The sequence below is a fragment of the Pangasianodon hypophthalmus genome, chromosome 1, assembly GCF_027358585.1.
Source record: "Pangasianodon hypophthalmus isolate fPanHyp1 chromosome 1, fPanHyp1.pri, whole genome shotgun sequence".
NCBI lineage: Eukaryota > Metazoa > Chordata > Actinopteri > Siluriformes > Pangasiidae > Pangasianodon > Pangasianodon hypophthalmus.
The window spans coordinates 6258702-6273278 of record NC_069710.1 but is presented as its reverse complement, the minus strand read 5'-3'; the positions used below and the strand labels follow the sequence as shown (position 1 = coordinate 6273278).

The following is a 14577-nucleotide window of genomic DNA, read 5'->3' as shown; positions in this document are numbered from 1 at the left end:
GTTTTTTTCATGTTATTGGAGCCTAAGACCTTGTTTTACTCTACTGCCATTTTTGTCAGATTTATCAGTGATGTCAAATCCATATTTAAAACATCACAATGTTGATCAATTTCTGCTATCCAGGTTTCTCACCATGCAAGTAGACACACAGATCCCGACTGAAAAGAATTGCTTGGGAGCATCACCAATACAGCCACAGAGTGGACTGACTTCACTAGGAGGGCTTTGGCTCTGGCACTGTACTTTAATAGATAACCCCTAACGTGCACTGAGTTGAGGCAGGACGTAAGTGCAGAAGATCAGTGTAGTGTTTATTAGGAGCAATCCAATAATCATTGTCATTATTCTATATATAGGGTTAGAGAACAGGTAGATTACATCAAACAGAGGTAGTCCATGATCAATACCAAAACACAAGCAAGAGTCAAAACTAGAATGAAGATGACACAAGAAAACACAGCTCAGACCTTAATCTCTACAAATGTACCATAAGACTTTGCATTGAGACAAAGACACGGGAGGGTAAAAACAGACTAACTAATTATGGCTGAACTGAGAACAGGTGAGAACACTCAGAGATTACACCAATCACAAAACAGGGACAGCGACAAGACATGAAAACAACGCTTGTTGTGCTTCAAGCTGTGTCGCACAATGAGGGAGGGAATTTGTGACATAACCTTAGACAGCTACATGCCTACTACACTAATATCCCCTCCCCTACTATGATTTCTCTCATCCTATCAATTTTCCCAAATTAAAGCAACTGTCTCAGTTGAGTCATTTTCGCTCATGGCAGAAAAATCAGAAAAAAAAAATCAGAGGATTTGACATAATTTTGCCAGAACTCACAAACAAGTAACTGGACACCATATTGTAGTTAAAGGCAGAAACAGATATACCAAAAGCTTGTTTTAATCACATTTCTCTTATATTATTGCTGAGAACTTTTCATAGTCATAATAACATGAATGTAACAGTACTGTTCTCACCTTCTAAATCCCGTTTTAACCCCTGTCTATGATGGTACATAAGCAGCAGTTTGAGAAGATACAGTTTTCAGGTGTCTTAGAGGAAGTATGTATTAGGCTTTGCCTTTTTAAGTTTGTAGATGTCGTGCAAAGTTAGAACTAGCTAGTGGGTGGGACTTGGCAACTACTCGGCAAAAGTGCTTCATCTTGTGGAGCTCTTGAGCAGTGTTATGGTCTGCACTGACATTGCACAGATCACGGGTTACAGTCAACATTTGCTTGGGAGCAGGTTATATCTGTTTCTCTCTGAACTCAAATCTGTTGCAGAGATGGTGCACAGTACTACTGTTCATTAGTGCCACTAGAAATTCGAATTAATTAGCAGTTCTGTCATCTCTCAGTGTACAGTGTGCTAACAGAAAGGAAGTAAACACAGGAAAGCCCAGTTGTGCCCTCTAGTGATGAATTACTGCGAGAGGTTTTGCTTGTGTCCTGTGGCAAATCTCTACATTTGTAAGCCTCCAGTATAAGAGGTTGTAGTTAGCTGTCTCTTTCTGCCATGATATATTACATAATCTTTGTTTTTCTAGTTGATTTCCAGTGTGTTTACACGACTATAAAATTTGATGTAAACACCCTAGACAAATATTTCTGTCCACAGACCACAAGTCTTCCTTTCTGGCCCACCATCTCTCCTGTTACAGCATAGCCATGTGCTTCAAACATGTGCTACTAGATTATCCATCATGGCTAGGGCACGTTTTTATAGTCATGAGTAATCTTAGTCACCTTGAAAAATGTCAACGTGGCAGAAATGTTATCCAAATATGTCAGATAGTCCATAACCGTGATAGAGAGGACATTAGTGTGATGTATGTCGGTAATAAAAGGTCTTGTTATGGTCTTCAGGATTTTTTTGTATTTACATTAACATCATCAGAGTTCAGGACATGGCAGGGATTTTCTTTTCTTTTTTCTTTTTTTTTTTTTTTGAGACAATGTGTCAGCATAAAACAGTACCTTTGATTTTTCTACGGTAAACTCACTAGAAAAAGGTAAGAAATTCTAGAGGAAAGTTTTATGTAGAAGTCACATAAGCATAAACTGTCTATAGGACCTAGGTTTATATGCCATATGCCATCTTTCTTGATATTGTTTGTGGCAAAAGGGCAATTAATATAATATAAATATCATAAATATAGAATTATATATAACAGAATATGCAACATATGATTTTATATAACTTTTTCATCCTCTAGCCACTATCCACATTCATCCACTAGATGGAAGCATCGCACTTCATCACTTTACTTTGCTGCACTTGATTTATTGTGCCTATTGCTCAGCCTTGGCTTTTAGTTTTAAACTGCTTTTAAAAAGCCTTCCAGACTAAATCTTACTTTATTTTCTATAGTCAAGCCTTTAAGATCAACTTACAAACTGGATAGGATACATATGGTTAGTGTGTTATTAAAAATGTCACATGTCATATTTATTCATGTTATGTCACATGTCATATTTATTCTACCTGGAAATGTCTGGATTTTCATGTACTGAAATTCCACAAGAATTACCCTTTAATTAATTAAGCTAGGACCAAAGAGTCCTAGCTTATGATGGTCTGTCTGTGTCACTGTTTTGTGACATCTACATGGCCATTATAGTGTGATTATGTGTTCTGTCATGTACATTTCTTGCTGTTTTATTGTTTGTGTCTGTTGTTGGCAGTCTTTTGTGTCTTTATGGTATTTTTCTTCTTTTTGATTTCGTTTTATTATTTTATCATGAAGCACTTTGTAGCCTTCCACTTAGATGTAAATAAAGTTTTACTTACTTTACTTACTTACTAATAGGAGCTGAGGGACAAACTTGTAGTTGCAGAGTCACTGCTGTGCAATGATCGTAAACTTAAAGGGACAGATGTGAATGATCATGGGCTTTGGTGTGTTGCCTGCTTTTAGATAGTTCTTGTTGAAATATCACAATCAAAACCATAAGGTGCTAGTATCTGGGTTTTGTTTTAATCCCACTCCCACCTGCACCTGAAGGAATTCTTATTAATTACATCCACTCCTACAATTCTGACCCTCTCCAACAATTCTGATCCTCTCCAACAATTCTGACCCGCTCCAACAATTCTGACCCAATCCTACAATTCTGACCCACTCCTACAATTCTGACCCTCTCCAACAATTCTGATCCTCTCCAACAATTCTGACCCGCTCCAACAATTCTGACCCGCTCCAACCATTCTAACCCGCTTCCACAATTCTGACCCACTCAAACAATTCTGACCCGCTCCATCCATTCTAACCCGCTTCTACAATTCTGACCCGCTCCCACAATTTTGACCCTCTCCAACAATTCTGACCCTCTCCAACAATTCTGATCCTCTCCAACCATTCTAACCCGCTTCCACAATTCTGACCCACTCCAACAATTCTGACCCGCTCCAACCATTCTAACCCGCTTCCACAATTCTGACCCGCTCCCACAATTTTGACCCGCTCCCACAATTCTTACCCGCTCCCACAATTCTGACCCACTCTAACAATTCTGACCCACTCCTACAATTCTAACCCGCTCCCACAATTCTGACCCACTCCAACAATTCTGACCCGCTCCAACAATTCTGACCCACTCCTACAATTCTGACCCACTCCTACAATTCTGATCCTCTCCAACAATTCTGAGATGCTCTAACAATTCTGACCTGCTCCAACCATTCTAACCCGCTCCCACAATTCTGACCCACTCCAACAATTCTTACCCTCTCCATCAATTCTGACTCTCTCCATCAATTCTGACCCGCTCCCACAATTCTTACCCTCTGCATCAATTCTGACCCACTCCCACAATTCTTACCCTCTCCAACAATTCTTACCCGCTCCAACAATTCTAACCCGCTCCAACAATTCTTACCCTCTCCAACAATTCTGACCCACTCCCACAATTCTGACCCTCTCCATCAATTCTGACCTGCTCCCACAATTCTGACCTGCTCCAACAATTCTTACCCACTCCCACAATTCTGACCCACTCCAACAATTCTTACCCTCTCCATCAATTCTGACCTGCTCCCACAATTCTGACCCGCTCCCACAATTCTTACCCTCTCCAACAATTCTTACCCGCTCCAACAATTCTGACCCTCTCCAACAATTCTTACCCTCTCCCACAATTCTTACCCGCTCCCACAATTCTGATCCACTCCAACAATTCTGACCCGCTCCCACAATTCTGACCCGCTCCAACAATTCTTACCAGCTCCCGCAATTCTGACCAGCTCCCTCAATTCTTACCCTCTCCAACAATTCTGACCCTCTCCAACAATTCTGACCCTCTCCATCAATTCTGACCTGCTCCCACAATTCTGACCCGCTCCCACAATTCTGACCTGCTCCCACAATTCTGACCCGCTCCCACAATTCTGACCAGCCCCCACAATTCTGACCTGCTCCCTCAATTCTGACCCGCTTCCACAATTCTGACCCGCTCCCACAATTCTGACCTGCTCCCACAATTCTGACCCGCTCCCACAATTCTGACCAGCCCCCACAATTCTGACCTGCTCCCACAATTCTGACCCGCTCCTACAATTCTGACCCTCTCCCACAATTCTTACCAGCTCCCGCAATTCTGACCAGCTCCCTCAATTCTGACCCGCTTCCACAATTCTGACCCGCTCCAACAATTCTGACCCGCTCCCACAATTCTGACCCGCTCCCGCAATTCTGATCCGCTCCAACAATTCTTACCCGCTCCAACAATTCTTACCCTCTCCATCACTTCTGACCTGCTCCCACAATTCTGACCCGCTCCAACAATTCTGACTCTCTCCAACAATTCTTACCCGCTCCAACAATTCTGACCCTCTCCAACAATTCTTACCCTCTCCCACAATTCTTACCCGCTTCCACAATTCTGACCCGCTCCCGCAATTCTGATCCACTCCAACAATTCTGACCAGCTCCCACAATTCTGATCCACTCCAACAATTCTGACCTGCTCCCACAATTCTGACCCGCTCCTACAATTCTGACCCTCTCCCACAATTCTTACCAGCTCCCGCAATTCTGACCAGCTCCCTCAATTCTGACCCGCTTCCACAATTCTGACCCGCTCCCACAATTCTGACCTGCTCCCACAATTCTGACCCGCTCCCACAATTCTGACCAGCCCCCACAATTCTGACCTGCTCCCACAATTCTGACCCGCTCCTACAATTCTGACCCTCTCCCACAATTCTTACCAGCTCCCGCAATTCTGACCAGCTCCCTCAATTCTGACCCGCTTCCACAATTCTGACCCGCTCCAACAATTCTGACCCGCTCCCACAATTCTGACCCGCTCCCGCAATTCTGATCCGCTCCAACAATTCTTACCCGCTCCAACAATTCTTACCCTCTCCATCAATTCTGACCTGCTCCCACAATTCTGACCCGCTCCAACAATTCTGACTCTCTCCAACAATTCTTACCCGCTCCAACAATTCTGACCCTCTCCAACAATTCTTACCCTCTCCCACAATTCTTACCCGCTTCCACAATTCTGACCCGCTCCCGCAATTCTGATCCACTCCAACAATTCTGACCAGCTCCCACAATTCTGATCCACTCCAACAATTCTGACCAGCTCCCGCAATTCTGCCCCACTCCTACAATCTGACCCACTCCTACAATTGTTTCTATCTGTCCCTGATATTCAGTTGCTTCTATTTACCAATGATATATAAATAATTTAAAAATGATTTAGCTGTATTTTCACTGCAGCGTACTCACAATTTTGCACATCTGCTGGGTTTATGTTCATAGAACTTTATTGTCTCTGGAAAGTGATAAAAAAGAACACCATTATGACAAGATTATTGTTTTTTTAAAACCACACAAAGTTTTAAAAGTTGTAAAAGTCAGTTTAATATTCCAATAACACATCAACAGCTCCTTTTAAATGTGCTCATTTATTGGCATTTATCTGAAAGATAAATTCTGACTGCACAAACAGACTGAACATATATCACCTAGAAAACACAGGAACAGACTGCAAGTCATTATCAAAAATAAATAACTAACTAAAGAAATAAATAATAAAAACATTAAAGTGATTGCAAATTCGGCCCATTACTCAGTAGCTACGTTTATGGCCCTGAGTTTATTGCTCTATTTTGCCCCCTAGTGGAATAACAGAGACAAGCTTTTTTCATATCTTTCATTTTATTTTAAAGCACAGATTCTTAAATTCATTTGATGAGCTGGATCAGAATCTTTCTCAGACTGGTCCTGGCCTGTGGGCCATATGTTCGACAACCCTAAAGTAAGACTTTTGTTACACTTTTACTGAACATTATTGGAAATGTTGAACTCAGTATTATAAGGTTCTATCTTGGTTAAGAAGGAATAGATAGAAGCTTATAAACTAAAGTCACGAAATGTGCTCTCTCTCTCTCTCTCTCTCTCTCTCTCTATCTTTGTCCTATAAGATTCATATCTGACCACCTGCTCCCGCAACGTTTCTTATTTTGGCCCTGTGGGATCCCAGTCCAGATGCACACCTCTACACCACACTCCTCTTTACGTCCCAGATCTAATAATATATTTTTAGTTCTACCTGCAAGCATTGTAGTAAATTCTTCCCTGTGTAAGCGTTGGAGAAGGAAACCCCACTTTAGTCTGGTTTTACTGAGCAATTTCTCTTTTGCTCTCTTTGGATGAAGACAGCATCAATAACGTGAACTCTAACTTGGACCAGAACGTTCAGATCCATGTTTACAACCTCACAAATCCAAAGTCATCCCCACTAAGCTTTAATACAGCGTTCCTAGGATTATTTAGTCTCCCGCTATCCTATAGGTCAATGCATCATACTGTATATCATGTCAAGACAAATTAAAACTATAATGTGCGTGTGATTTGTGGTATAAGCCTGTAATCCGCTTTGTTCATATATATAAAGAAATGGCATAAAATATGTAGCAGGAATGCAGGAAGCAAATCCTATTACCCTAGCGTTCCCGCTTAAGTATTCATGTTTGAATCCCAGTTCCATGTCTCATGGATAAAGCAGCTTTAGTAAGAGGTGGATTTTTCGTCATGAATGAAGCTCAAGGCTGGAAGACATTCAGAGCAGTGTTTATGAATTCACAAATCCATCTTCATTCCCAATAACATGGGATTTTTTGTTTTTACTTCCCTGTACGTCAGTGCTTCAACTTGGACAAATTGAAAATACAGACTTTGAGTAATTGTGGTATAGCCTTTGTGATCCCAGATATTTGTTTTTATATATAGCAATCAATTTGGCCCTGTATGTAATGTGAATGTAAATAATAGTAAAGAAAATTTAATCTTAAAAGCAGAAGTTACAGATTTAGCCCAGTGAAGTTACCTTTTTTTCTATATAAGTATAAAATCAGACGAAGTGTTTACAAATGAGATAATTCCTGGGTTTTATCATTTTTTGTCAAAGATTTTTTGTGTATTTATTTGAAATGAATATATGAGATACAATTTGTCATAATCGAATATATAACTATTAATTATAATACACATAATACACATTTGTAGAACCGTACGACAAAGTGTTTCCCTTTCAGAAAGAAATAAAACGTTTGAACAGCCATTTTTCTGTGAGTGTAGGTTTTTTTTCAAGATTTCAGGAGTGTTTACTTATATTGGGTGATTTCAAATCAAAGCAAAAATGCTTTAGATTAAAATCTGTTTCTCATTTTATATCAAGCTGTTTGACTGATTTTATTTTTTCTTATTCTTATGGCAGTGTTTGCACTATTCCAGACCTTCACAATGACATGTACGTTGTTTATTTGACCCTAGAACCTGCAAATACATTGAAGGTCTTATATTTTCCAGGAATTGAGAATACAGGACTTATCCTGGATAAATCCATAATGAATTAAAGTCAAATCCCTCCCTCCACACACATTTTTAATCCCTTATTGTGCGTGCATGTGTGTGTGTGTGTGTGTGTGTGTGTGTGTGCGGTATTCTACCAGGAAGATTATGAATGTTATCTTGACACAGGACAGTTTTTCAACAAAACGAATTTTTGTACATTATTAAGGTCTCTATTTTTATATTAGCTTCATGGCGCTATTCTCAGTTGCAGTCATCGGGAGCTATTAACTTTCTCCCAGCACTCATACACCTGATTTATGTACGACTTGGTAATTACCTGCTTAAAATAAGTTTTCTGGTTATCATATGAGAAAGCCATTTGAGCACTGAAGGTTTTAACCCTAGTGTTTGACTGCATTATTCTGGTCACTAATGACCTGTTACCTCTCTTTACCTCATCCATTTCTCTCAGACATTCATCTCCCAAGTACAGCACCACATGCCAAGATTGTATAAAAATAAATAAATAAATAAAATTTAATAATCGTATAACATACAGTAGAATATTATTAAAAAGAATAATATAGTAAAATAAAAAACATTACCAATAACACACAATCTCATGATACATAATTAAAATTACGATTTGTTGTTATTAAAATCTGTTTTAGAGGCTCTATCTTTTTATTACTCCATGCCATATTAGTCCAAAATGTTTTATTGTAAATGTATTATTATTATTATTATTATTATTATTATTATTGTTGTATACCATCAGGGCACTCATTCAGTAATGTGTAGTTGACATGTCTAATAACAGATGTGTAAGCAGGTACTTTACAGCCACTTCCTCTAATTTGTAACACAATCTGTGACAAACAAAATATCAAAACCTAACATAGTACACTTTATTTTTATTATTTTGTTAATGTCAAGTAACACATTCAATAGTTTTCCTATTATTGCAATCTGCAGAATAATCTGTTAGATGTAAATATCCAAAACATCGTTACGTAAAGCATTTATTAAGGGTTAGATCAAGATTTTTTTTTACTTCTTATTCACCCCCTTGAACCTCATTTTCTCATAAGTATTCACCCCCTTGAACCTCATTTTCATGTGTTAAAACCTGGAATTGAAATGGCCCTAATTTGGATTTTTACAATTTGATTTACACAATAAATCTAAGTGCAAAATGTTTTTTTTTTTTTTTTATGTGACACTTAGGCACTGTAAAAAGAAATCTGTTTTTTTTTCGGTTAAAACTCTTGGGGTTCTTCCATAGAGACAAGCTGAATAGTACCCAAAAGAGCTATACACAAAACTTACTGTCTTATTAGTTGTGATCACTTGATCAAATCATTTAGGCACTGACATTAATGTAAAGCATTTTCCCTACATTTAACAATGGCTTTGTGACAGCTGGTTTCATTGACTCATCTGAGCTGTCGACATTTCAGTTACTTTTAAATTCATTTAAGTAAAAAAAACATTTCAGTGCTTACATTGGTTTCACAGCTATTCAATGTGATCTCACAAAAAATTCATAGGAATCATAATGAGCAAAAGTAATTTTGCTGGAGTTGGTTAGATACTAATGAAGTGTTAAGAAAAACTTTTCACAGTTCTTAACTTTCCATGCAGCCTGGTTTGTGCAGTGTTGTGTGAATTTGCAGTCATGAGACTGTGTGGAGTTTTACAACGAGGAGGAGAGTGAAGGAGACTGTTTGGCAATGAAACTTTTGAAAACTTGCAGAAAACCAGTTTGATGAAATTCATAGAAGTTTAAGTTTCAGACTTTAGCAGTGCAAAAAAATAGTTTAACAGTTTGTCCTTGTATTCCATCCATATACAGTACTGTGCAAAAGTCTTATGCACATGCAAAGAAATGCTGTAGAGCAAAGATGCCTTCAAAAATAATGAATAATAAAATAAATTAAATGTTTCTACATTAAAAAATACTATAAAGAGCAGTAAACGGTAAAAATGAAACAAAGTCAATATTTGGTGTGACGATTCTTTGCATTAAAAAAAAAAATAGTAGTCTCAGGTACAGTGTGTGCAGTTTTATAAGGAAATGAGCTGTAAGTGTTACTGAGCATCTTGCAGAAGCAGCCACAGTTCTTCTGGAGACTTTGACTGTCACACTTGCTTCTTATTTTTGCAGCAAAACCCAGCAGCCTTCATTATGTTTTTTTGTCTGAAAAGTGTCTCTTATGTAATCTGCTGCTTTCTTTACTGACATACAAACGTTTTTCTGGAACATTTAATTTTGTGCTGGAAAACTAATGTTTGGAAATCTAAAATGTTTTTGTACTGAATCAATAATGTAGAAGTCATAAAATAAAAATCTATAACAAAGTTTGCACTAAAAAATTAGGGTGCCTAAGACTTTTGCACAGTACTGTATATATAAGGTGCTTTCAGGAAATTGTGGTGTTATGTGGTATTAATTTTACTTGATATCCCCTCACTTGAGTACCAGTTAAAGAGAGACAGTTTTTAGTAATAGCATTATCACTTGAATGCATCTGTAAATGAGAGCTGTAGAGAGTTATAAAGAGAGAAAATCAGGCACCTAGGATGTGATGAAATCGCTACATTTATACACAAAAAAAGGAATCATACTTATCTGATTACATAACCATAAGCCAGTCTTAGTTATGGCTTGGATGATGTATGACATGCTTTTAATGCTCCTGTGATATGATGTAGAGGTTTGTACTGGGCATGGGACATCCATGGCACACACACACACACACACACACACACACACACACACACCAGATGGTGTTAAGGGACCTGTAATCTGTGTGGCATTTCCCCTGCTACTGTCACAGCTAGGATTATATAGTGGACCAATGTCTCTCTCTCTCTCTCTCTCTCTCTCTCTCTCTCTCTCTCTCTCTCAATTTTTGATGTTGATTATCATTCTGTCAGCCATTCATTCATTTTCAAGTGGATGAAAAGGTTGCAACAGCTCTTTTTCTGCTTTAAACATCGTGTTATTTTGCACTGTGTCACTTCCGGTTTGGATGTTCTAGTAATCTTTAATACAAGGTAATGTACACGTCATATGTGAGCTCATTGCTTTTATTATTGGATAAAATCAGTGATAAGGAGTGATCAGTATAGTGGGAATGTTTTTGTATCTTGGTTTAGACCAAGTTTTTGCCAATTTTGTAAGTTGGTACTTCTGAACCAGTACTTTTTACTGATGCTGTTTTTAATCGATTCTTGGTGTTATGCTTTTTGGTGTGACGCTATCGAAATAAACTTGTCCATAGTGATGAATGAACTTGTTCATAGTTGAACAGAGCAGCAAAGTGAATTCTATTAGAGTTAATTAATCTGTGTACCACTCATTGATTTTCTTTCATTTTTCATCTAACATTTTTACACACGTCCATTATACCTGAAACACTGAAACTAAGACAAGAACATGGACAGAAATCAGGTTTATTTGTGCATTTTAATGCTGGACTCTCAGATATGGAAATGCTTTCTGAAAATTGAGCAACTTAACATTCTACATTGTCAAGACTGAAAGCAAAGGACTCAGTTGTAATGTAGGTGTGTAAAGATTAGCTATGATAAGCTACAGGCTCATGAGACTAGAGCTTTTCCTGTGCTTAACTTTGTAACAAAACAAGTGGCTCAGTGACAGTTTTTGTTCTTTTTAACAGACATCAGCGTATGGAATTGTTCTGAGTGATTATGGGTCTTTTTGTGCTGTTTTGAAGACAACTGCTTTTGAGCTTCTATGTTTCATGAGAAAGGAGTATAAGGAGATAGGGAGAGAGAGTGAGAAAGGAAGTTCATGTTTCTAGTCTTAGTCACTCTGCTAAAAAAGTGTGTCTCTGGTTAATGTAGACTATTAACACAGCATTGATAATGATTTAGTGAAAGCATCTTTTGTTTCACTTATCAGACCTATGGCCTTAAGCTATTTTAGCGAGCATTTAGACTAATGCTCACTTTAGCTGTAATGCAAATGAACACAGTGGTGATGCATATATTCCTGCTAGCACACAGGCCAATCCACAGGATTATTTTTAAGGACTGTGTGTACTTTCAGTTCAGCTGCTGGGATTAGCTAAGTATGAGCTACGTCTATCATTTCGAGTAAATTTGGAAACCTGTTTAATTTTATTCCATCTTTTTTTATATTTCTTCCAATAAATTCATAATAATGTGACATGACATCCAGTATGTGTGCAATTGATTTTTATTGCCATTTAATATTGATAACAAATTATCAAAAAAAAAAAAACCACTAAGTGACATTTGTATTAGCCAGTTTTCTTTCTGAACTTAACTGAAGATGAGTTACTTTCTTTGCTGTTATTTTTACTCAAAAACATAGTAAAATAAACTGAGTAAAGTCTGTATGTGTCTTTACACAGTTCATGTAACAGGTATGGAGGCTGGCTACTGTTGGAATTGATATATTACTTTTTATGTGAAACTGACTAGATATATAGTGCTTATTGTAATTTTATTTATTTATTTATTTATTTATTTGAGATGAATGTTTAGCATGGTGAGTAAAGCTTTATCCACCTCGGGTGCAAGTTGAGTTTGTCTTAGACATTAACCTGTGGTTCTAAATAAAATATATTGTGATTGAATGAAGAATGATTCAGATGATGTAGAATGATTTACAAATGATGTAGAACAAATGATGTAGAATTATTTATGAAATACATAAATACAAGTACAAATACTTGTGTAGTACAAGAAATACAAGTACAGTGTGCATAAAAATGCATATGCATCTTATTAATGCACTGAAACTTGCTTTTATGCATCTTTAGTGAATCGTGACATTGTCAGTTTTTAATGCCAAAATATGGTTTGGTGGTCCTTAGTTTAATAAAGCTTTTGCTGGTTGTATTTATTGGTTAGTTATGTGAACTTTGAATCAGGAATTTGTACACAATGAAATAATAATATCCTCCAAACTTTCTCTCTCTCTCTCTCTCTCTCTCTCTCTCTCTCTCAGGTGCGTGTTTTCTGTGCCTGGTAGATGTGGTGCCGGTCAAAAACGAGGATGGTGTGGTGATCATGTTCATCCTAAACTTTGAAGTCATGACTGAAGACAAACTGCGCAGCCCCAACCAGGGGATGAACCATCGGCTGCCTCTCCCCTGGCGCTCCACAAGTATTCCCTTGCTCCTCTTCCATTAGATTTTTTTCACTGGCATGCTCATGGTGGCTTGAATAATAACATAACAATACAAAACCCAACTTCTTTTTCTTCTTCACGCTGATCAACTTTCCTCTCTGTTTCAGATCGAGCACGTCGTATCCGTCTGCATCTGCCTCTCCTGCAGTCGCACTGTAATAGCAAGTCATGTCTGCATGAGGACCCTGAGGCAGGCCGTAGTGCTGACATCTCTGCCCCTGCCAGCTCTAGGCGTGGCAGCAGTCACGAGTCTCTGGCACTGGGCGAGCTCGTCTCACTGCCGGAGAACGAGCAGGTCCGCCCCTCTGCCACCACACCGTCGGGCACGGCATCCTCCTCCCTGTGGCCTGAGGACAGACGCACCCTCCTGGGAAGTGAGTCCACACCGCCTGCTTCGGCCCCAACACACTCCTCCACATTGCCCCTAGGCCAGTCCTCGCCACGGGCACACAGGCTCAACCCAGACACCTCAGCCTCCAACTGCAGCCTGACACATAGCCGCTCGCGCGAGAGCTTCCACAGCATGCGCCGCGCATCCTCTGTAGATGACATAGAGGCCATGAAGCCTGAATGGGATCGCAGACACTCCATACGACCAGCGAGCAGCAGTACAGGTGAGCAAGCTGGAGCTCAGGCAGAGGGCTGAGACAAAATCAGATGCAGACTGGAATGGAAATGTTAAAGGAGCAATTTGTTATTGTAGAGCCCACTGCTGCATGTGACATAAGCTGTAATAATAATGCAATAAAGTAAGTTGCAATTACAGATACAGATAGTCTTATTGAGTTACACCATTAATATAAATACTATTGCTTGGTAATTCCCTGTGTTGTGCATATTAGTATCATAGATCCACAGATCCACAGTAGGTTCATAGTTTTGTTTTGGTCTTCTGAACCCCTCTAGCCTGTGCATGCTTTTTTTTGACAGGTGCAGTGAACAACAAGTCCAACATGCTTAACTCTACCTCCGACTCAGACCTCATGCGCTACCGCACCATCAGTAAGATCCCCCAGATCACCCTCAACTTTGTGGACTTTAAACCCGATCCCCTTATTGCTCTCCCTCCCGGAGAAATGGACATCATTGCTCCCTGCAAGCTCATTGACCGCACACACAACGTCACAGAGAAGGTCACACAGGTAAGAGACATTTACTGCTTGGGCTCTGGCATTTGTTTGAGATACAGGTGATCAGGACAAATTTGATTTTTTTGGTGGTTTAAAGTGAAAGTTGCAAGGTGCCGATTTTTAGAGGTGACGTTTAGTTTATGTCCGCTTCATAATCTGAGTTGACACTGTTTAGGAGACATTATGTGCATGGAGGAAAACAGTGACTTACTGATTATTGTGTGGCAAACTGTACTCAGTGTGATAATGTCCTTGTCATGTCTTGGCTGGTCCTGTATGTTTGGTGTGGATCTTTTAGAAGGGAAAGTGTCCAGGGCTCAACTCTGATGAGCAGCAGGTGATCTTGTGTAGAGCAGATCATGAGTGAAAAAAATCACCTTCATTTGTTTGCATTAGAAAGGCCTCCATATAATTTTTTATTGCCAGTGGCATAATTG

General features: G+C 39.0%; 1 protein-coding gene across 2 annotated transcripts in view; it reads left to right on the top strand.

Moving 5' to 3' along the window:
• kcnh2b (potassium voltage-gated channel, subfamily H (eag-related), member 2b) overlaps positions 1-14577 on the top strand; it is a 208998-nt gene that overhangs the window by 107604 nt on the left and 86817 nt on the right. For both annotated transcript variants that reach the window (XM_026913593.3, XM_034306610.2), the window contains exons 4-6: positions 12828-12986; positions 13118-13624; positions 13941-14152. In XM_026913593.3, coding sequence (XP_026769394.2) covers positions 12828-12986; positions 13118-13624; positions 13941-14152 — 878 coding nt within the window. The remainder of the gene's footprint in view (positions 1-12827; positions 12987-13117; positions 13625-13940; positions 14153-14577) is intronic.